Raw genomic sequence first — 23,233 nt, 5'->3', positions numbered from 1 at the left:
TTAAAAATATATTACATATAACTTAAAAAAATTTGGCTTCCTGTAAAAATAGCTTGCGTGTTGGTTTTAAAACAAACTTCAAATACCTTTACAAAATTAGTTTTTTTAATGAGAGATTTTGGACAAATTGCTCATATCTGTCATGTTTACTGGAGACAAATATTTAAAAATGAAAGATATAAATGCATAGAAATGTCGATGACAAGTAGCTAGTTTTTTCTTTCAATCGCAATGCACAGTTAACCGGGAGCACATTTCATGCTCAGTCGCAATGTGGACCATGCGGCCGATTTTGAATGATTCATACTGAATTTAAATAGGATAATATAATCATTGGTTTCTTAAGTTTGTTTTTATTTTAATTTTGGTCCCTCAAATTCTAAATCACAGGTTTTATTCCTTCGAAATAGTCCAATTATTGGAAAAATTAATTGTGTGGAGATACATAAAGATCAAGGCTATTTAACGATGCACAACTCATCTTTAGAGGATGCAACTATTTTATAATTGTAGATAAATGTCTTTCATTTTATAAACTAAAAATAAATTACATATAACTTAAAAAAATTGGCATCCTCTAAAAATAGCTTGCATGTTGGTTTTAAAACAAATTTCAAATCCCTTTACAAAATTAGTTTTTTTAATAAGGGACTTTAGACAAATTTTTATATTTGTGTCATGTTTGTTGGGGACAGATATTTAAAAATGAAAGATATAAATGCATAGAAATGTCACCAACAAAGTAGCTAGTTTCTTCTTTCAATCACAATATAATTAGCTGGGAGCACATTTCATGCTCAATCGCAATGTAGACCATGCGATCGATTTTGAATGATTCAGATTGAATTTAAACGTTTTAATACAATCTTTTGTTTCTTAAGCTTATTTTTATTTTGATTTTGGTCTCTCAAGTTCTAAATCATAGGTTTTGTTCCTTCAAAATAGTTCAATTATTAGGAGAATTAATTGTGCGAAGATGCATAAAGATCTAGACTTTTTAGCGAGGCACGACTCATCTTCAGAGGACGCAACTATTTTATAATTGTAGATAAAGTCTTTTCATTTTATAAACTACAAATAAATTACATATAACTTAAAAAAAAAATTGGCATCCCCTAAAAATAGCTTGCGTTTTGGTTTTAAAACAAATTTAAAATACCATTACAAAATCAGTTTTTTTAATAAGAGACTTTAGACAAATTTCTCATATCTCTGTCATGTTTGTTGGGGACGGATATTTAAAAGTGAAAGATATAAATACATACAAATGTCATCGACAAAGTAGTTTGTTTCTTCTTTCAATCACAATACATAATTAGCTGGGAGCACATTTCATGCTCAATCACAATGTGGACCATGTGGCTGATTTTGAATGATTCATATTGAATTTAAATAGGATAATATAATCATTTTTTTGTTAAGTTTGTCTTTATTTTAGTTTTGGTCCCTCAAATTCTATATCACAGGTTTTATTCCTTCGAAATAGTCCAATTATTGGAAAAATTAATTGTGTGAAGATACATAATGATATAGGCTTTTTAACGATGCACAACTCATCGTCAGAGGATGCAACTATTTTATAATTGTAGATAAATGTCTTTCATTTATAAACTAAAAATAAATTACATATAACTTAAAAAAATTGGCATCCTCTAAAATAGCTTGCATGTTGGTTTTTAAAACAAATTTCAAATCCCTTTACAAAATTAGTTTTTTTAATAAGGGACTTTAGACAATTTTTATATTTGTGTCATGTTTGTTGGGGACAGATATTTAAAATGAAAGATATAAATGCATAGAAAATGTCACCGACAAAGTAGCTAGTTTCTTCTTTCAATCACAATATATAATAGCTGGGAGCACATTTCATGCTCAATCGCAATGTGGACCATGCGATCGATTTTTGAATGATTCAGATTGAATTTAAACTTTTAATATAATCTTTTGTTTCTTAAGCTTATTTTATTTTGATTTTGGTCTCTCAAGTTCTAAATCATAGGTTTTGTTCCTTCAAAATAGTTCAATTATTAGGAGAATTAATTGTGCGAAGATGCATGAAGATCTAGACTTTTCAGCGAGGCACGACTCATCTCAGAGGATGCAACTATTTTATAATTGTCTATAAATTTTTTTCATTTTGTAAATTAAAAATAAATTACATATAACTTAATAAAATTTGGCCATCCTCTAATAATAACTTGCGTGATGGCTTTACTTTATAAACAAATTTCAAAAATTTGCAAAAATTAGTTTTTTGGTAAGAGACTTTGGACAAATTTCATATTTATAATGTTTACTAGAGACTGATATTTAAAATAAAAGATATGAATGTCTAGAAATATCACGAATAAGTAGCTAGTTTTTTCTTTCAATCACAATACACAATTAACTAGGAGCATATTTCATGCTGAATCACAATCTGGACTGTGCAGCTGATTTTGAATGATTCAGATTGAATTTAAATGAGCTAATATAATCTTTGGTTTTTTTTAAGTTTTTTTTGTTTTGGTCCCTCAAGTCCTGAATCATGGGTTTTGTTCCTTTAAAATAGCCTAAATTTTTATTAGATTATAAGAATCAATATTTAAATGGAAAAAAATTGAGGGACTGAAATAAAAAAGAAAAGAAAGACAAATTTTAAAGATAAAAAATTATATTCACAAATTTAATTTGATTAATACTGTACAAGGAGGCAATTAAATATATCTGTGGACAGCCCGATGACCATGTCCTAAAATCAATTATTCTAAATATTTATTGCTCTCTTTATGTGCTCATTAGATTTTCGCACATGTTATCAGACCTATCCCCGATACCATTGATCGGGCAGTGTGTGAAAGAAAGAAAAAAACTAACCGCTTGTCGGATGATATTTCAACGTGTTCATACCTTTCTCTCATAAATATTAGCTGTCAAGGCATGACAGATATGAAAAATTGTCAAAAATTCTTAGTTTAAAAAATAATTTATCCCGTAAATGTAATGGATGCAAATTTTTTTTATAGTAACATGCAACTTATTTTTAATTATATGCAAAATGAAAGATATCTATCTACAACTAAAAAAGACTTGCATTATTTGAAGATGAATTGCGTGCCGTTAAAAAACATGGGTCCTTTCACCAAAAAAAAACCTGGGTCCTTAATTGAGTATTGTTAGGCAATTAAATTTTCTAATGAAAGGCTTCTGACTAATTTTCACAAAGAATCATGCAAGCACGCCCCATATTTAATACTACTGCTCCAATTGCATATTCTGAATGTAAAACACGTGGGATAATTGCGGACCAATTTAAACTCAGTTTACAAGGCATACAACAAATCAGCTATATATGTTACTATCAATATCATAATTCCTTCCTTAAAATCTCCATCCAAACATCATTCATTGATGGCGGTCTTAATAGCCAGGCCCGTCTCCCCTGTCACCAACACTATTTTCAATCCATCCTTACCCTTCATTCTAAATAAAAGGCCGGTCATTTAGTCGTATCAGGACAAAAATAGACCCTTTCCTCCAAATTCCTCTAATTTTGAAGACGGGATTAGGAGTAGAACTAGAAATAGATCAGATCAGGTTTATCTTTAACAGGTCATGCCTGTTTAGTGACAGGTTGGCCTGAGCCTGGCCTACATCTGATAAAAACTTATTCTTTTTTTCAGTTTGAGTCTGACTTGTATAAGACCCTGGCTAACCTGAGCCTATTAAGAAAGTCTGTAATTTTAAAAAATTTCTGCATGGTAAAAAATACAAGGCTATAAAAAAAAGTAAAATATATATACTACATAATAATTTGTTATTATTATATTTAATTTTATATAAATTTTAATGTCATAATAATATTTTCAACTTTAATTACTGTTAATATTATTGAAAATAAGTTTTAGTATAATTAAAATTGAAATAAACCAGATATAAGTATAAAATTTAAATTTAAATTAAGATAAACAAACAAGTCAGGCCAAGCCTACTAGACTTAACAGGCTTTGAAAAAGCCTAGGCCTGACTTTTTAGGCTAAACAAGGCATCCGAGAAGCTTAAGCTTTTTTTTATTTATTTTGAAACAGGTTAGGCTAAATACAGATCAGGCTATAAGCCTCTGACAAACTGCCTGACCTGTTTTGCCCCTGGTAAGAGAGGAGGGAAAATGAGATAGAGTTTATCTCAAAATTTTGGTAAGAGGAGAAATCAATTTCAATTAGGGGGTGTTTTAAAATTCATTTTTCAAAAAGTATTTCCTTGCAAATTGAAACAGAACTCTTTTTATATATTATTTCGTATATCATAAAATTACTTTTAAAATTACGGTTTGGGTTTATCTCATTATAACATTATTATTACTACTTCTTGTCCTTTAAATAAACAATTGGAGAAATTATAAGGGGCAAAAAAAAAAACAGAAAGCAAAGCAAATGGCCAGGCCTGTGTTACCTTTAGGTCAGGTTCCAGTCCATTATCAATCATATTCAAGAATGAAAATAGGCCAAATCAGGTCAGGGTTTACTCTTAATAGATTAGGACTGTTTTGAAGTCTATTAGCTTGAACCTGGCTTATGACCTTTCATAGGTTTTTAATTCAGCTTATGCCTGGCCTAAACTCTATTAACAAGTCTATATTTAAAAAAAAAATTAAGCACACATAAATCAATCCAAAATTATAATAATCTAATCCAAATTATCTAGATTTGAAATACGAATATAAAATATGATATAATCTAATCAACTAGTAAGATGATACTAAATTAGAGTCTCCAGTGATTACTATAAGATGGGTAATTATATATTTTTACACTATAAAATTAGTTTTATATTTAAAATCAGAAGAATATATTATTATTTCAACCCAAAAACAACTTTAAAGGCATCAAGCGCAGATCACAAACTACGGATATAGCTCAAATTCATATATTCGGAAACCCCATGTTTGTATATAACTCTTTTGAAAGTTTCAAAAATAAATGGGTTTGTACTAAGTGATTGCAGACCATATATAGCTTTTACTGATTGGCAATTTATACGTAACTTTTGGAGTGACTAAGACTAAGTTTAATAAGCAAACAAAACATAGTTAATTAAAATAATAATTTGTCCCCAAAAAAGTTTAACAAGCTACTGTTTGACAGCCTAATAAACTTATTAGAGAATCTAGGCCCAACTTATTAAAAAGATCGGCTTTAAAAAAGTCTAAGACCACTCCTAAATTTAAATAGGTCACGTCATATTAGGCTTAATAAAGATGAGGTCACAGACTCTTAGGGTGTGTTTGGTTGGAGGGGAGGGGAAATGAACCCCTCCCCTCATTTGGTTAAAAATTTTGGAGGGAAGGGAGCTAAAATGTCCCCTCCCCTCCCTCCCCCCATTTTGACTCCCCTCCAAATTCGGGGTTTTTGGAGGGGAGCCAAAATTTTGGACCATTATGCCCTTATGGTTTTTTTAATATTCCACTTCTACCCATAAAATATATTATTATAATATTTATTTCAAATAAAAAATATATTATCCTAAGTAAAAAAAATAAAAAATATATACATTATTATAATTAAAATATATTATAAAAATTATTTAAATAAAAATTATAATATTATAAAATTAATTTTTTTTATAAATATATTATTTATTAAATATATTTTAAAGCTGGAAAAAAAGATAGCCTGAAGAAAATAAAATTTCATTTTTCTTAGAGCATATAAAATTTGTTAATTTGATTATTTTAAATATATTATTATATTAATTAGAATGAAAAATTACTATACCAATTTTTTAATACACATATTAATATGATAAGACTGAATTTTGATTAAATTATATAATTTAAATTAAGATGTAAATTAATTTATATAATATATCAATAAAAAACATAAACTAATATGTAAGGATAAAATGGTAAATTGATTATTACTATCCCTCCCCTCCCCTCCTTGAACCAAACAAGGGATCATTAAATACCCTCTCCTCCCCTCCTTTTTAATCAAACCAAACAAGGTGAGGATGAAACCTCCCCTCCCCTTCCCTATCCCTTCCTCCCTCCTCCTCCCCCAAACCAAACAGGCCCTAGGCTCCTGGGACTGTTGGCATCCTTACTCATATCAACGCACACAACAGACGTGTCCTTTTGTTTTGGAATATTTTTGTTTTTAGCAGAAACCAACCTTCGGCCCGTACTCTTTTATATTTCATTATTACATTCGTGAATAGGTACCAGAAAAAATCCTAAAAAAATAACTGTCAAATTTTAAAAATTTTACATCAGAAATAATTATAAAAATGTGTTATTATTTATTTTTAAATATAATTATTTTCTTTATGAATATAATAACTAATATTAATTTAAAATTTTAAAATTCAACAATTAATTTTTAGGAATTTTTCCAAGTAACAAAGTGTTTAGACCACCGTCTAGTTGTAACAGATAATACCGGATATTGATGAGTCAATTTGGTGTACATCGTGGAAAAAATTGCATATGCTGCTCTCCTTTTTTATTAATTTAAATTACTTAAAGTTTTTCCATGGATTTATTTTTTAAAATTTTAAATAAAATTGACTTAAAAAAATAATATCATAACTAATCAAAGTAGGTCTTTTGCCATATACTCTTTCGATTCTTAATATAAGATCTAATTAATCAATTTGAGTAGATTAAAGATATTAGTTAAATTAATCAATATGATATATTTTTTTAAAATACTCTAAGCATCTTTCTTAATTGAAAAAATTGTCATAAGGTCATACCTAAAAGAATTAAATACAAAAAGGTCTCTTAAAATTATCAAATTAATTTGAAGTCCTAAGGAATCTCATTACAATAAATTTTGTTTGTTTAATTATCAAATTGCTTTTAGATTTTTTTTAAAAGTATACATTAATGATTGGAAGTGCAATCGTTAATAATTTAATGTGTAATGATTAACAACTATTGCGGCAAACATTGATAACTATGCATTATGTTTTTGTGATGAGTTGAGAAAATGTGCTGTTAATACCAGTCATGATGGTAGTTGTTAATCATTACATCTTAAGTTGTTAACAACAACGCATACTTTTAGAAAAAGATGAGGGCAATTTGGTAATTAAAACAAATAAATTTTATTGGGGATTTCAGAATAATTTAATGATACTAAAAGATATTTTTGTATTTAATTCTCTTGAGTGGAACCTTTATTTTTTTCTTTTTTTTTTCTTACTTGATTATTATTACAGGAATATTAATAAAATTAATTTGAGAAAAAAATTAATAAATATATAAAATAAGTTATGTATATATGATTAATATTGTCTCTTACGTCCTATTTTATATTAAGGATTGTATGAGTACAAAACAAAACGACCCCACTCGTTCATCAATTACATATCCACCATTGCACCCGCACAACGAACCCGCCATCCTCCGACATTTCATTAATTGTGTACGGCTGAGCTCATGGCGTTGACATCATTTAGGTGATGTAGATATCCTCGCGGCAATAATGCGCGCGAGCGATGAGACCCGACCATGCAAAAATAATTATTTAGGCAATGAGAACTTTTATAAATCGGTGTCAAAATTCATTCATATATTTAAGTGGAATTTGAAATCATGAGTCCTTTTAGCTCAATGATACCAAACATTTTTTTAATCTTTTTTAAAATGAGATTATAATTTTAATTTTTTATAAATTTATATATTACTTCCGGTTCTAAATATAAAAACTAATTGACTAATTTGAGTATATTAAAAAAAATAAATGTTACGATTCATAACTTGTGGAAATAATTTTTTTTATTTTTTTAAGTGATGGATATTTAAAAGTTAAAGGCATGAGCCCATAAAAATCATATCGATATTTAACAGATACAGAATGTAAAATAAAATAGCTTTTATAACTAACATTTTTTTTTTGAAAAAAAGTTTATTATTAAAAACTTAAAAAAACTGTTTAATTCAGATTTTGAATGGTTCAAATTTTATTATAGCAACAAACATATGATATTTATTGCTTTCTTTATGTGGGCCAATTAGATTTTAGCACATGGTTATTAGGCCTATCTCCAATACACATTGATTGTGCAATTTGATAGAAAGAAAAAGCTAGCTGCTTGATGGTATATAATTCAACACATTCATATCTTTCACTTTTAAATGCGGGCAAAACTACGATCAAGTCTAAAAAAAAATTAGTAAAAGCTTTTAATAACAATTTTAACAGTCTCTAGTGACAAATTCTAGAATAAAAATTAACAATCTGTAAGATTTATTTTGTAATTTTTTTCTTAAAATCTCATTATAATTCTCCTTTTAAATATCCACCCGTCATAGGCATGACTTAACAGACGTGAGAAATTTGTCAAAAAATTTTAATTAAAAAAATTAATTCTATCCCGTAAATATGGTGGTGCCATTTTTTTTTTTTTATAGTAGTACACCACTTTTCTCTAAGTACATGTAAAAAAGGAAGTAAGGAACACATTTAAAAAACTTGCATCCTCTGAAGACGAATTGCATATATGCGGTTAAAAAGCCTGGGATCCATTAAGCACCGTTACGCAATTAAATTTTCTAATGAAAAACTTTTGATTAATTTTCACAAAAGAATTATGCAAGCGTACCCCATATTTCATAGCACCTTCTATTCTGACTTGTACTTATTTGATGTTTATTACTACCTCCAATCTTAATTATAAAATCTTGTTTTTAAATTATAAATAAAATCTTATAATTAGAATTGAAGGTCGTACTTCACTAATGATCCTTCCTAATCTTGAGATATGCAAAGTTGGGTACCTTTATATAAACCTGCAACTTGATTGATATTCCTTCATAACATAACAATAATACTGACACTCTGAACAACAATTACAATATCAACAAGTTGTGAATTTCATAGCGTTTATTTTAATTTTTGGTATCCATTTTTAATTAATATAGGTCATTCCTAATTCGGTTTAAACATACGAACGAATTTTAGGATCAACACATAAAAGTTCCTATTGCTCAAATATTTATTTTTCCATGGTCGGGCCCTCGTATCCTTCATTTGCCCTCATGTCACCTAAATGAGTCCATCTCCATGAGGGCAGCGTGGTCGCAAAATTGCTCACACAACCCCCTCCCAAAAAAGATTATAGGACAAAGGACCTACTACTTGATAATTATGATATTATTTTATTTTTAAATAATTTAAGTTTAATTATTTTGATTTAAATTATTTAAAAAAGGGTAACCACATATGCAATTCTTTTCCCCTCGATGTGCACCAGATTGACTCATCAATATCCAGTATTATCTGAACCAAACGGTGGTTTGAACACTTTGCTGCTATACGCGAATGCAATAATGAAATACTGGCTCCACTCCCTAATATAAGTAACCAGTTAATTAATTTGAAAAAAATTAAAAAATATTTAATTATAACATATTGGTTAAATGTAATCTTAAAAAAAAAAAATACTTATATGTATTCTTAGATTGCGTATGAATTTTTAAATTTTTCTAAATTAGTTAATAGATCTTATAATTTAAAAATAACTATCAAGTTTTACAACAAGAATAACAACTTTTTTCAAGAGAATGACGAATCGACTTCATAAATTAACAACTCAATCGTAGGGGGAAAAATACGGAAAATAAATATCAAGTATACAATTTGCTTTTTTTTTTAAAAAAAAATGAATAACACGTATACCAGAAAAGATAGCAGCTTTGCTTTCCGTTATTAACAATTAGAACTTAAAAATTAACAACTAATTTTAGTAAAATAAAATTCAAATTTTGTGTGAAAAAATCTAGAAATAAATAACAAATATGACGGTGATAAAAAGAAAAACAAATATGCCATAAGAAATAACATCTTTGCTTTCAAATGTTGACAGTTACAAGTTAGAAATTAACAATTACTTTTCACAAAATTAATTCAAGATTTGAGTGATTGAATTGATAATTATTTTCCAATACTTATAGCCACTCCACAAATATTTATATTTTAGGGCAAAAAATAACCATTAACCTTTTAAATTTATTTTCCCCAGCTTTTAAGAATATGTAGTCAATCCAAAAACAATATAAAAGATGGACCTTGTAGTATTATTTTGGGTATTACAATTTAATTTGGGCCTTATAAATCTTTTGGATTACACAAGAATTATGCATTGGGCTTCAAAAATTGACCAGGCCATTACAGATTTGTTGGCTTTTGCCCATTAAATACTTCAGAACAAAGGCTTGAGTTTTTTCACAGGGAGAAAGTGTTACGACACTTGATGAGCCACTTGTATACCCTTTAATGATATAAGGAAAAATATACTCCTCTCATTTTAAATATAAAATCTTTTTTATAATATAAATTACACTATGAAATAAGTCTTATATTTAGAACCGGAATAGTAATACAGGAATAACTATAAAGTTTTAGGATAAGAATAAGTGAATAACAACTTTTTTTTTTTGGCTAAGAGAACGATCGGTGAAAAAAAAATTGAAACTAAATAACAAGTATACCTTTTCGCTTAAGAAAAGAATAATAACGAGTATATCATAAACAATAAGAGCTTTGCTTTCAATTATTAACAAAACTTAGAAATTTAAAACAAATTTTCGCAACATCAAATTCAAAACTTGTGAAACAAAACCTAGAACTAAATAACAAATATGCCAGTGTATAAAAGAAAGTGTGCCGTAAGAAATAAGGGAAAATTAATCTGTAGATCCTTATAGTTTTGTTCAATTTTGAATCAGATCTTTTTTTTTTATCAGATCCTTTAAGTTTTTACTGTTAAGTCCGTTAGTCCCTAATAGTTATATCTGTCAAATAAATATCAGCACCATTAATAACTTCCGTTAGCAATGTCTGAAACATCTCCTTCCGCCATAACACCATACCTAAGCAAGTCCTCGTCTCTCATTCGCTCATGTCACCCCAGATACATAGAGAGCCGCTTCATGTATTGTGCAAAGAATTACGTTCCAAGTGCTTTAAGTCCAGGTCGAAGGTCGCTAATGTCGTCATCATCGTCGTCCTAGTCTGTAGTTGTAGAGGCTGAACAAAAAAAGCTGCTAGAGTTTATACTCTCTAATCTGCCCCTGCAGAAGAGATTAGGGTCCTCCATGACAACTAGGTATCTTTTTGGATTATTGCAAACAACCAACATATTGGATGTTTTCAAATCGGGCAGAAATGCATTGGAGAAGATAGGACTGCAGCTTGAAGAAGCCACACGAGTTGATCTTCTCATGCTGAGCTATTCGTACCTTAAGGAAACAATCTACAAAGTAAATTGTATGGAGAGAATTTTGACCCACTTCTTGGCTGGTTTAAAAGAAAGAAACACCGTTGCAGTCAATGGTGATAACGGTGTCACCATGTCGCCGGTGTTAATGGTTGTTGGGATGCTTTTACAAACAAAGAATGATAATGAATAATATGAGTCACCTAAAACTAGTCTGCAACAAAATTCCATACGCTACAAACAACATTTTAATAAGATACGGAAAATGTCTCTATTTTTTAGTACTAAAACAGGGGAGGCCATCCTTCATTTTTCATTCATATAGCCTCCGCATCTATAGTTGTTTCAATTTCTTCCTCAATGCGACCATGCTATATATAATACATGCTCCTACTACCAATTTGGTTTTTCTTCATGTATCTGTATATATAGTAGTATATAATTCTAGAAATAAAGATGACATATATTGACTTGAAATCATATCCCGTGCTGCTTTATATGTCTACATATATTGAGCTCAAAGGTGCCTCTTTTTTTCATCATTCTCTAAGTGTATTCCTCACTCTAAGCTCTTCCAAGTTTCTAGACTATCGTTTTCTTTCATGTTATTCTGTTACATAATTGTCTGACGGGGGTTGAGTTGGATGGTGAAGGAAACGTGATCGTGAGGATGGTTGAAGAGGATCGCAGTGACTTTGTGACTGAGGCAAGGAAAGGTGTTATGGAGAGTTGGGAAGGAATGGCAAGTCATTTATAGGTTGAGAGAATGGTGGGGAAAGAGACGGTCTTAGGGATGAGCGCAGGAGAGAGTAGAGTTTGCAGGAACTTGGGTTTATGGGGGAGGGGGAGAGAGAGTGATATTTCAGAGGTGCCCAACGGGAATTATCAACGGTGTTAGTGTTTATTTAACAGACTTAACCCTCAAGGACTAACGGATGTAACTGTAAAAAAATATAAGGATCCAATAAAAAGGAAAAAAAAAAGTAGAAGGACCTGATTCAAAATGAAAGTAAACTAAAAGGACTTTCAAATTAATTTTTCCAAGAAATAACAATAATTTTGCTTTCAAATATTGACCGTTCATTACAAAGTTAGAAATTAACAATTACTTTTCACAAAATTAATTAAAGATTTGAGTCTATTATAATAAAATAATAGGAGTTAAACCTAGCGGAAGGAGGTAATTCCTCACAGCATGATAAACTAAGATTGGAAACCATATTAAGAAAATAGTGCAAAAATACATGTGAAGTTTCTAACTGCTATGATATTTTGCATAATGTTAAAAGCTTCATATGTATTTTTGTATCTAATAAAAGCTTAGAACGTCTTAACTCTTATGCTCCCCATGCAATACTTGATGAATAGATTTTCACTTTAACTCTTATTTATAGAATGACAAATAAAAAGAAGTCACATAATTGCATTCTAAAACGATACAGATCACATATGTAACTCTTGATGAAAATATAGTAATAATTGATAAATAAATAATTCAAGATAAATAAAACATTCAAATTATTGGTCGAATATTTAACGCAAACATATTGGAGCGAAAACGCCAGCGCGTAGTTTGGGAGTTCAGAGAAGTAATTTAGTGCCATTGTTGTGGCTGTGAAGGTGCTTTTCCTTTTCTTGGTGCGTCATGAAGGAAGTGACGGGAAAAGACTTGCCGATTCCCAGCGGAGTCTTAAACACTATCTTGTCCGGATTCTTCTCGTCGATGCTCATCTCGCTGATCGGAACCCACACGAACACCTGCTTGCTCTTAATCCCACTCATCTTCTTCATCTTCCCCTTCTCCACGTACGCCGTCACCTCCGCCGCGTAGCTCACCCTCGTGTTGGTCGCCTCGAACATGTGCTCGTACGGACCTTTCTGCTTCATCCACACGAAGCCTGTCTCTCGAACCCTGCCACACTCCACCAGGTCCTTCAATGGAAGCACCCCTCTCGGAAACCCAAGCTCTTCCAGAAGCTCTATGGAGTGCCGATAGCAATCGTCTGAGCCATACACGATCTCCGCTCCCGCTCGCTCCTCCGTTACAGATTTGCTGCTCGCCATTTTGGTTTAGTATTGATTACTGGTTCACGTATGCCTCTGAGATTTGAAGGCCTTATGGCTTCTGTGGTGTGAGTATATATATTATTATTATGACGAAGAAGAGAAGAGATGGAGGTAGTTGGACGGAGGTTGAGCGAATTGGACTACTTCTTATGAAGTGGTTCACCCAACTGCTCCTACGTACCACCACCTTCTCTCTGTGTTTAATTTGGAATTTTGTGAATTTGTGAGCCTTAATTAATTTCCATTACATATGTCCAAAGTCTAATGTTTGGTATGTAATGTATACCTTTTACCTATAATCTACTTGGAAGCTAATTAACGCTACAATCCAGTCAGGCGAAAACAAAAGAACAGGTGGTTAAGAGAGAAAATCACAATTTGTTTTGATTCTAATCATTAGTTCACGTTCAGTACCAAAAATTAAACAGAAGGGAAGGGAAGAGAAAGGAGAAGATTCATTGTCAATCCAAATAGATGCATCACAAAGACTGAATATGAATATTGGAGCATTAGCATAGGATTTGTTTTGGGCTTACAAGGATGATGAATATTAGAGCAGTGGCACTTCAGCGCTGGGCATGGATTGTTGTTCTTGGAACCATTTGGGTCACTATTTGAAAAAGTTGGTCCAAGTCATGTTTGGTTTGGGCTTATGGCCCAATAAGGTTGGGTCCTGGCCTGTTATTTAGTAACCATATCTTCTTATTGTTCTGGTCAGTAAGAAAATGGCTCAATAGGTCATTTTATGAAGGTTCCGTTTGGGTGACACCCCAAACCATGGTTTGGGTGATAAGTCACCCAAACACTCACTGGTTTTGGGCAAACCGTGGTTTTAGACCAAAACCATGGTTTTGGCTCCAAAACCATGGTTTTGAAAAAAGCAGAAATTTTTTGCTTTTGGAGAAAAAAGGGAAAGTGTAAGAGCTTATAGGATATGTATCTTGTTATTTTTTTTATAAACATATTTTTTTATAAACATATTTAATCTTATATTTTAAATATATATATACATATTAATTATTTATTAATTATATTATCTTATGTATTATTAATTATGTTAATAAAAAATATATTATTAACAATTTTATTCCTTCAAATTAAAATATATCATAAAATCTATTTTTTCTGTAATTATCATATTAACTTATGTCTTTTTTTTAGTAATTTGTATATATAAAAAGTGTTTCTGATAACAACTATCTAAACACTCTCACTTCTCAAAATCACTTTTTCATTCTTTCCAGAATCTATTCTTCTCAGAATCTATTCTCCAAAATCACTTTTCCAAACCACGGTTTGGTTTCATCCAAACACACCCGAAGTGTCTATTAAACGCCAGAGAATGCAGATTCAACCCTAAGTGTATGAATTTCTTGTATCAAATGAATTATTGAAAACAAAAGAAAGAAAATTAATGTCAAATGTGAGTTCAGTTAGATACTCCTCCGGTCCTAAATATAAAACCACTTTTATAGTGTAAATTATGCTACAAAATGGATCTTACATTTAGGATCGGAGGAGTATTTAGATTTGCTCTCTTTAGCCAATATTTTTTTGGGCCAACGTTTCTAGCCAGTATTAAATACAGTAAATGTGCATCAAAGGACATTTGAAGTTTCTTGAAAAAGCAAATAAAAAAATAATAAGGGGAATAAGGATAAACCGATAAGAACAAACAAGTTAAGGGAGAGATTCATGTATTAAGAATAGTAAATACCAAGAAAAAAAACAGAGAAAAATGAGGGACAATATAAAATAGAGAGTAGTTAAGAATGGCCACATGACCAGCAATATATATCTTACCCACATGCAACCCCGTGTGAATGTTTTGTGTAGGTCCGTTCCATTGGCCCCATCTCTCTCTGTTCCTCCCCCCTGGGGGCGTTTCCACTTTCCAGTGATTCATGAACCAACTCAGACTCTGAGAAAAATTTGAGTTTATTTATTTTATGCCTTTTTTTAAATACTTCATTCATTGATGAGTTCATTTATATATTTTGTCAGTAAATTATAAAAGAATAAAACAAATAAAGAAAACCTGCCACACCATAATTTTAGGACCCAAGTTCTCTAAAATTGTGCAACCACAAAAATTCCATTCCCAGTTTAACTTTTGTTACAAAATTGCAATAGGTTCGTACAGGCGAATAAATCTACATCCCCCACCCCAAGAATCACATCTCTGTGTTTGAATTAAAAAAAAATTGTATAGGAAAAATTGGGGGACAAGTGCCTGTTTTCAAAGAATAACATCTCTATGACTTCTTGTGCAATAGTTCCCATTTCCCAATTAATCTGTCAAAGGGAAATTTTTAACAAATTTTTCCTATTTTATAAACTTACTAAATAAATAAATAAATTTAAACGATTAAAGTTTAACATTTACTCGTACGTTCATAATTACAACGTATAAAAATTAGAAGCTTAATTTATAAAAATGATAACAATAATTTTATAAAATATTAAATATAAACCAGTTTTTTTTTTATCTAAGAGTTAAAATGAGAAGGATACAAGGGACAGGATTTGGTTCCAAGATGAATAAAAAGATTTTTTGCTCTTGATCTGTTATTTGTATCCTCGCTAGATGTATTTATTTTTAAAGCTCAACATATTTTAAAAACCATCATATAATTAAAAAAATTTAGTAATAGAAATTAATAAAATTTAGAGTGAAAGGATTTTTTAAATAATTTTAACGCACTAGTTTTTCATGTGGTAAATTAGAGTTTGAGTTCTCACAAAGGTATAATCACATTCAATACTAATAATATTGTCTCCATGTAATTGTCAAAAAAAAAAAACAGAGAGGATTTAGTTTTGCAGTTTAAACTAATTATCCACCCCCTAACACCCTGGTTTTCTATAATCAGAGCATAAAATTTTCGAAGAATTACAATAAGTTCCTAGAGGGAAAAAAAATTACAAAATAAGTTTCAAAAGTTTTCATTTTTCACTTTAAAACTTGTCATTATATGCTACTAGGTTGTTATTGAGATTTTTTAGTAATTATTTCTTTTTTTGGGACTTAATTATAATTCTTCCTAACATTTTTGGTGATCCGCATTCCGCAGTGCCATAGCAAATCGTACTATGCCGAAGACATAATTTGGAAGCACACAAAGCAATAATGGCATAACGAGAGAAAAAAAAACAAAATGGCAACAAAATCTTTATAAGATCTCCCAAACATTTAAAAAAAAAAAAAAGTGAAAGAGAGAGAAAATACTACACCATATATAAATGTTCCTTCTTTCTAACGCATTAACCTCTGCATTTATATAGCAAAGAAATCACAACCATTAGACACACTATTTTTTTTTATCATCAACTAACAAGTTAAAAAAATTACTATGTAGTAAAAAAAAAAAGACGATAAAAATATGCCCCAATTAAAAAAAAAAAACAACAACAACAACACACATGAAATGAAAAGTGGGGAAGTATTACTACTATATTCCCCACGTATGATACAAGATATGAGAGAAGTGTAAGACGCTAGTACTTTTCAAGGGTACCACTTTGTTATGTTGTTGAGGCAGGGGAACCGACACTGCTCAGAGATGATGAGCGTGAGGGGGTGGAGCCGCCGCCTTGGGCGGTGGTAGCCCGGAAGGCTGGCACTGGTAGCACTTGGCGAAGAGACCGAATGTGTCAATTTGCTTGACGAAATTGGTCATGCTGGCCCATCCTCCGAACCCAAAACCAACCACAAAGATCCAAACCACAACGAAGGCATTGAAGACGTACATGGCAGTCCAGCTGGGCATGAAGAAGGGAGGCTTCTCTGCAGCATTCTGCAGAAAACAAAAGCACACAAAGTTTAATGGAATGAATTATTAGGGAGGGAGACGATGAGTCAAACAGGGCCAGCCGAAAGAGAAGGCATAGTCCAATAATTGAACTGTTGCAAATAACTAAACGAAAACGACGTCCCACCAGTCTCATTTCATCAGTGAACTGAAATGACAACTATACCCTCAACTAGATCAGCCTTAGGTATATGGTTCCTAATTTCCTGTATACAGATGTATATATATACCTGTCGGGCGGAGGCTTTTCTGTACGTAAGCATATGAGCGAGGGCAGGGATGATGTAGACGGTGAAGCTGACGAGGAGGGCTCCGACGGCGGAGTTGATGGGGCCGAAGAAAGGGAAGATGATGGCTAAGAACCAAATGGGGATGACGACCGGCAACCTCGCGAGTGCTCTGAGGCAGATGCTTCTGGTGTCGTGCATGCCGATCACCTTCTCCCACACGAAGTACAATGGAGTACACGCAAACCCGAATGTTATGAACTGCAACCACAGTCAAATTATTAAACAACATGTCAGACTTCAATTTCTGCGATGAATTTAATATATATATATATAGAGAGAGAGAGGGGGGAGAGAGAGGGAGAATGTGGAATGGAGAGAACCTGGTGGATGAGCATGAGGATGACGGCGGCATCACGGAAACCGGTCTTGGGGAGGAGAGAGAAGGCGTTGGAGTGGTTGAGGAGCTGGTCGCCGAAGGCCCAGTAGACGGCGGAAGCCGACGGAAGAGTGAGCGTGAACACGTACAGTGTGGCCAGCAAATATATGTACTTGAACTTCTGTGGCTTCCACATGGCATGCATTATCTCCCTGCAAGACATGTTCTTCACTCATCATCTCCCAATTCCCATATTCACTAATTTACTCATTGTTTAATCCCAACATGCCACCAATTAATTCTTTTCTTCTTCTTCTTCTTCTATTTTATGACTATGTCTCTATCTGTATTTTTAAAAAAACTAAAAAAACACATTCAATTCCTGATGCCATGTGCATGCTAAGCAAGAACTAAATCCAATTTTATTTCATGTGATCCACTGTTTGGGTCAACTCATCAGAGATACAAAGGATAGGGCAAAATAACAAGACATGTTTTATTTACTGTCTCTAATTAACCGTAATTTCATGGCCTAGAAATATGTTGGTGAACAAAGTAAGAAGAGCTAATAAAAGAGAGATCTTAATTTGCTGCACTAAAATTATCAGAGTAGTATAAAAAAAGTCTTATATTTAGAATCGGAGAAGTAGTATTTTTCTTTTAATTATTGTCACGGACACTCGGGATAAGCTTTTAACAATATTCATCATAGCTGTCTAAACGAAGTGCTTGGAAAAAGAGGTGAATTTTTTTCACATCATTAATTGCCTATGGTAAAAAAAACCGGTATTATGTGGTAAAACAAAAAATTAATTGGACATTAAGAACTTTGAACGATAAAGCTTGAGAGAGGCAAAGAAAAAGTAAAATGCATGATGATATTGTCTGTGGGTCTGATGATCCTAGATGGCAGGCAAAAAGCTGCGAAGGGAAGCCGTGTAGAAACGAGAGGGAAAATTACGCAGTCAAAAAGGTTAACGGAATTATAAATTCGATTTAAAAAAAAAAAACTTACACAGTCACGGCGTGGCCACCAAATGTGTACAGTATATTAGTTGCTCCGGTGAAGTACAGAACCAGCTTCGCCGGACCCGAGTGAGTCACACCCTCCACCTGCAACACGTCCACCAAATCACCATCATCAGATCTTTCTTCTTCGTACAAATTGTACTGCTTAGTCTCTGTTCATCATATGAATAGTAACAAACCTGGCCATGAAGAAGCGCTGCGATTGTCAAATACCAAGCTGTGTAAGTGGTCATTCCAAGTCCTAGAAATGACCAGATTCGATAGTTGTGAAAGGAAGGGATGAACACAGTGGTCGCACAGCAAGCTCCAAATATGTATGTCCAAGTTCGTTTGTCCAATTTGTCGTTTATGTAGTAGATGTTACTGCCAGCAGCAATCCCAACAAATTTAGAAGCTTGAGATTTTGTTTTCAATTGGAAGAATTGATCAGATCGACAAATTTCTGATCGGAAATCGAAGGAAAGCCCATACCTTGCACAAGCTATAAGCTGAATCACGGATCCGAAGAGGAGGAAAGTACAGTTGAAGGCCAGCCCCACTGCTTTCCAATACGGACCCAGCAATCCATCGAGCACTTCGAACCACTGATAACTCACCCAGGAAAAAAAAAGTGTGATTTCTTGTTTTTTTTCCTTTTTCCAGACTTAATTAGGAATTGGAATCTCGGGGCAAGAAGATTTGAGTGATTTTAATTACCTGAATGACATGGTTCTTGAAGCTAACGTTTTCCTTTTCCTTTCTGGTACGGTATTCCACATAGAGGACACTGATTAGATAAGCCGTCCAGCTTCCGAGTATGCCGTAAAATACTTGCAGCAATATGCCTGAAAGCATACCCAGTTGGGAAAAGGAATAGGGAAGCGTCAAGAGCACTTGGGCTACCTGTAAACGGCAAGATTTGGTTCAATGGTTTGAGAACTGGGAGAAGAAAAATGGAGAAGAAGACTAAAGTGAGTTTTTTGGGAAATGGGTATTTTAAGTAATCAATATGTACTTGATTTGAAGCACAGCTGAACCAGGCGTCCCAAACTGAGCCGCCATGCCAGAGGAAGCTCTTGAGGGTGAACATGGAGTTGTCTTGCTCCTTCTCTTCTTCCCTGACGATGCCTCCATCATTCTCTGTTTCGGTGAAGTTGGTGACTATGGCTTCCTCTGCCTGCTTCTGAGGCAACATTGTCTCCGAAATACGCGAAAGGCAGTGTCAAAATCTCCTGGTGGATCTGAAATTTTATATACTTTGTTTATACATAAAGGACAGTAAATGAGACAAAAAACGAGATGATCAAACGCAACCCCAGAAAACGAAAGCCTATATAAGACGAACCCAGATCCAGATAACTGCAAATTCCTCCCCCCACAAGCTTAAAAAGTAAACTCAAATCCTCTTATTCCCTCACATACAAATACAAAAGAAAGTGGGGAAGAGAGAACAGAATTAAAAAGTGGGATGTATACAGAGTTTTTTCAACAGCAAGCAGGAAAATCCAAACACAATACACTAATCGCTTTCCACTAACCTTGGTCGAGACGTCTCTTTCTCCTAAAGCTTGAAGAAGGAAAACCCAGATCTGTGTTCCAAAACAGAATGGCCTTTACTTTCAATAATGCGTTCTTTTTATCTGCCTCTTCCTTGAGTTAGTTAAGTGCTCTGACACAGTTGTGGCAGAAGCAGCAGGAGTGATGCTTCAGAATTTCACCATTCAATAAAATATTTTCAGATTCACAGAGCTTCGCAATAAAAACCACCGTTTTAATGCTCCACTAATTGGCGTCGCAGAGAAAAGAGAAGTACCGCAAGCCCAAAGACGGCGAGGAGACGAAAAAGCAGGAAGTATCAGAAATTGCAGAGACTGAACAGAAAGGACCTCCTTTCCCTCGAAACTGTTCAGCCAGATATTACGAGGACGACATGGGGCTGTGTATTTAAGTTGCTAAATATGTAATAAATGTATATCAGAGTATGGCTAAAAGCAAAAGCAGAGAAGGATGCAGTTAGCCAAGCAAATTCACTTCTCTATAAATGGAGGAAGAGAGAGAATGAGAGATGAATAATGAATACACAATTGAGTTCACTGTGTATTCCAAATTCCGAATCGATTCTCGGGGGTCTCCGTTTGTTGGTGACACAGAGTTTCGGATGGAGACCGAAGCGAGTGGGTGAGCGAGACGTTGATCTGATCAGTAGTAACAAGTGAAACGAGCGGAAGGCCTCCCCTTTATAAGCCCAAAAAAGTCGCTTCAACGGCTAAGATTCTCCCTTTCCAGTTTCCACTGTTATTCTAATTATCATATTAATGTAATTAATGAAGGTTTCATAGTTAAAAACCTAATTCCCTGTTTATAACTCTATTAATGCATGTACTTGAGACAGAGCGCAGGGTAATTTTCTGGTAAAAAAAAATGCTGAAAAATCTCCTATTAAAAAATTTTCCATCAGAATAACCTATTTCTCTTGTTCTATTTATAAGATAAAGAGAAAATACATTTTTGGTTCTATTTATAGGATATTGAAAGAAATTTTTTGTATGGATGTACAATTTCACCCTTCATTTATTATTGTGCTGACTTTATTTATATAAGGTATAATGTATATTAAATAGGGATAAAGTTAAAAAGTTGTTAAATTTTAAATGAGAGTTAATGAAATTTAAGGTTTTTCTTAGTATGTATAAAATATGTTGGAAGTGACTTATAAGTAAGGCCAGAGGAGTACATTAGAATATGATTTGGTACCACTTAGTTGTTATTTATAATTCATTTGTTAGGAAAAAAATTTTTGTTCCTATTGACTTAATAAGTATATAGAGAGATAAAATAAATAGATGAGAGAAAATATAAAATATTTTTTAATACTCTTTCTTTCATAAAGATAAATAAAATTATATATTTTCTTATGAGATAGATCAATATTGTTAATGTTTAAATAAAGATATGGATCCAATGAGAATTTGCAATCTAGGACTAGCACAAAAGTTCAGAAGAATCTGGATGAAAAGGCCACATTTCACAAAGCTTTGTTTGTTGCTTATGGATTTTATTTATACACCTGACATTTTTGGTTTGGATTAATACTAAAATTGAGCCAAATATTAGAAACATGACAAGATGATGTTATGCAATCTATTGTGTGTGGCTTGTGAGACAGCCAAAACAGTTAATTGGGCATTTGACCATCATTGTTTGGCTTCAAAGTTAAGTTAATTTCTGGGGTTTTTTTTTAATTGTATTAAGTAATATTAAAATACAGTTGACGTTTCTTTAATTTCTACACAAGATAAGAAAGTCAGAAGCTGTTTCCTTGTGGTCCAATTCTATGATATGATTGTTTACACTTGAGATTAGCACTAATACACAAGGGCTCAGATCCAAATCCCAGTTCAGGGTCATGGATTGAAATTCCCAATTAATTCTTTTCGTTAATGTAACGAAATTAGTTTTTTTAATTAATGTTTTGTGGCTAATTAATTTGGGATAATTATACAGCTTTAAAGTTGTTTCAAGCTGGATCAGCCTCCCTGATGTCCCCTTGATTAATCAAAACTCTTTCGGCCAGCCCTTAATTAATCAATTTTAATTGGATGCTACGCTATTCGAAACTCGGCGCACGGTACGTGCAGCCCACTCGCCAACTCAGAGAACGATAATTGGATGAGTTGGCGGCGAGTGTGAACACGTTCGCGTGTTTGAGAGAAAAACGATGCCTTCGAGGCAGAAGATGGAATTTTTGGGAACTTAATAATATTATTGAGCCGCCAAGCCATGTAAACGAAGTTTGCTTTTAAGCCTTTATAAAGCAAAGTTTAGTTTCGGCGCCGAGCGCATTGCGTGACCTTTTTTCACGATATTTGGCTCAAGCCGAGCCGCCTTGGTCCCGCCACTTCCCCACGCTTCCAAAGGAGCAAACACGCGCACGCCCATTAATTAAACTATTAAACCCCCTTTTTCTTCTCTAAATCTCTCAGAAAATATATGCAAATTCAACTTCTAAAAGAAGATAAATTTTTCGTAAGGTTTATGATAATTTTCTATTTTTTCAACTGATATTTATATGATTTTTAAAAATGTCAAAAGCGTTCTTTATGTTCAATAAAATATATAAAAATAGAATAGGAAGGGAGTAGTGTTATTTTGGAAAGGAATGAGTATAATAATATTTGTATCATGAACAAAATTCAATGAATTACCAAAATATGAGATGTCTAATTTGAACCGCATCATGAGAGATGACTGTATAGATATAAGCTTTGGTATATGAGAATAATAATAAGATTCAAAATGTTGTGAAAGAACGGTTGAAGAAGAAGAGTAGAGGAGTAGAAGAAATATTGCTATGGAAATGGAGGGGACAAAGAAGGAAAATGGGAATAGTGGGCATCCCACAAAGAGAAAGCCAGAGAAGCAAAAATATATGAATAATAATGGGTTGAGAGGATCCATGTTTGGAGCAAAAAAAGTGTTCTTTGAAGTTTGAACATCCCCAGCCCCAAGTTGCCCCCTTCATTTAGGGATTTGTCCCC

The 23,233-nt window shown here is 32.6% G+C and overlaps 2 protein-coding genes across 3 annotated transcripts; both read right to left on the bottom strand.

Annotated features, from left to right (window-relative positions):
* Window positions 1-12,663: 12,663 nt before the first annotated feature.
* LOC114744671 (uncharacterized) lies at window positions 12,664-13,266 on the bottom strand. Its single transcript, XM_028932836.1, has one exon. The coding sequence runs from the start codon at window positions 13,264-13,266 to the stop codon at window positions 12,784-12,786; it is 483 nt and encodes a 160-aa protein (XP_028788669.1). The 3' UTR covers window positions 12,664-12,783.
* Window positions 13,267-16,507: 3,241 nt separating this feature from the next.
* LOC114744676 (auxin transporter-like protein 2) lies at window positions 16,508-20,892 on the bottom strand. 2 transcript variants are annotated; one of them, XM_028932842.1, is made up of 10 exons: window positions 20,509-20,892; window positions 20,234-20,399; window positions 19,711-19,936; window positions 19,413-19,598; window positions 19,188-19,300; window positions 18,896-19,079; window positions 18,703-18,800; window positions 17,692-17,899; window positions 17,312-17,569; window positions 16,508-17,066 (listed from the first exon to the last, which is right to left on the bottom strand). In XM_028932842.1, the coding sequence occupies exons 3-10, from the start codon at window positions 19,888-19,890 to the stop codon at window positions 16,827-16,829; spliced, it is 1,467 nt and encodes a 488-aa protein (XP_028788675.1). In that variant the 5' UTR covers window positions 19,891-19,936; window positions 20,234-20,399; window positions 20,509-20,892; the 3' UTR covers window positions 16,508-16,826. The 2 variants fall into 2 exon arrangements, with proteins under 2 accessions (XP_028788675.1, XP_028788676.1); XM_028932843.1 differs by lacking the exon at window positions 20,509-20,892 and having other exon boundaries at window positions 19,711-19,927; window positions 20,234-20,288.
* Window positions 20,893-23,233: the final 2,341 nt, after the last annotated feature.

This window comes from Neltuma alba, unplaced genomic scaffold (assembly GCF_004799145.2).
Source record: "Neltuma alba isolate B1F8T4 unplaced genomic scaffold, ASM479914v2 tig00004426_pilon, whole genome shotgun sequence".
Taxonomy (NCBI): Eukaryota; Viridiplantae; Streptophyta; class Magnoliopsida; order Fabales; family Fabaceae; genus Neltuma; species Neltuma alba.
Note: the sequence above shows the minus strand (reverse complement) of the source record. Positions and strands in the feature narration are given on the sequence as shown.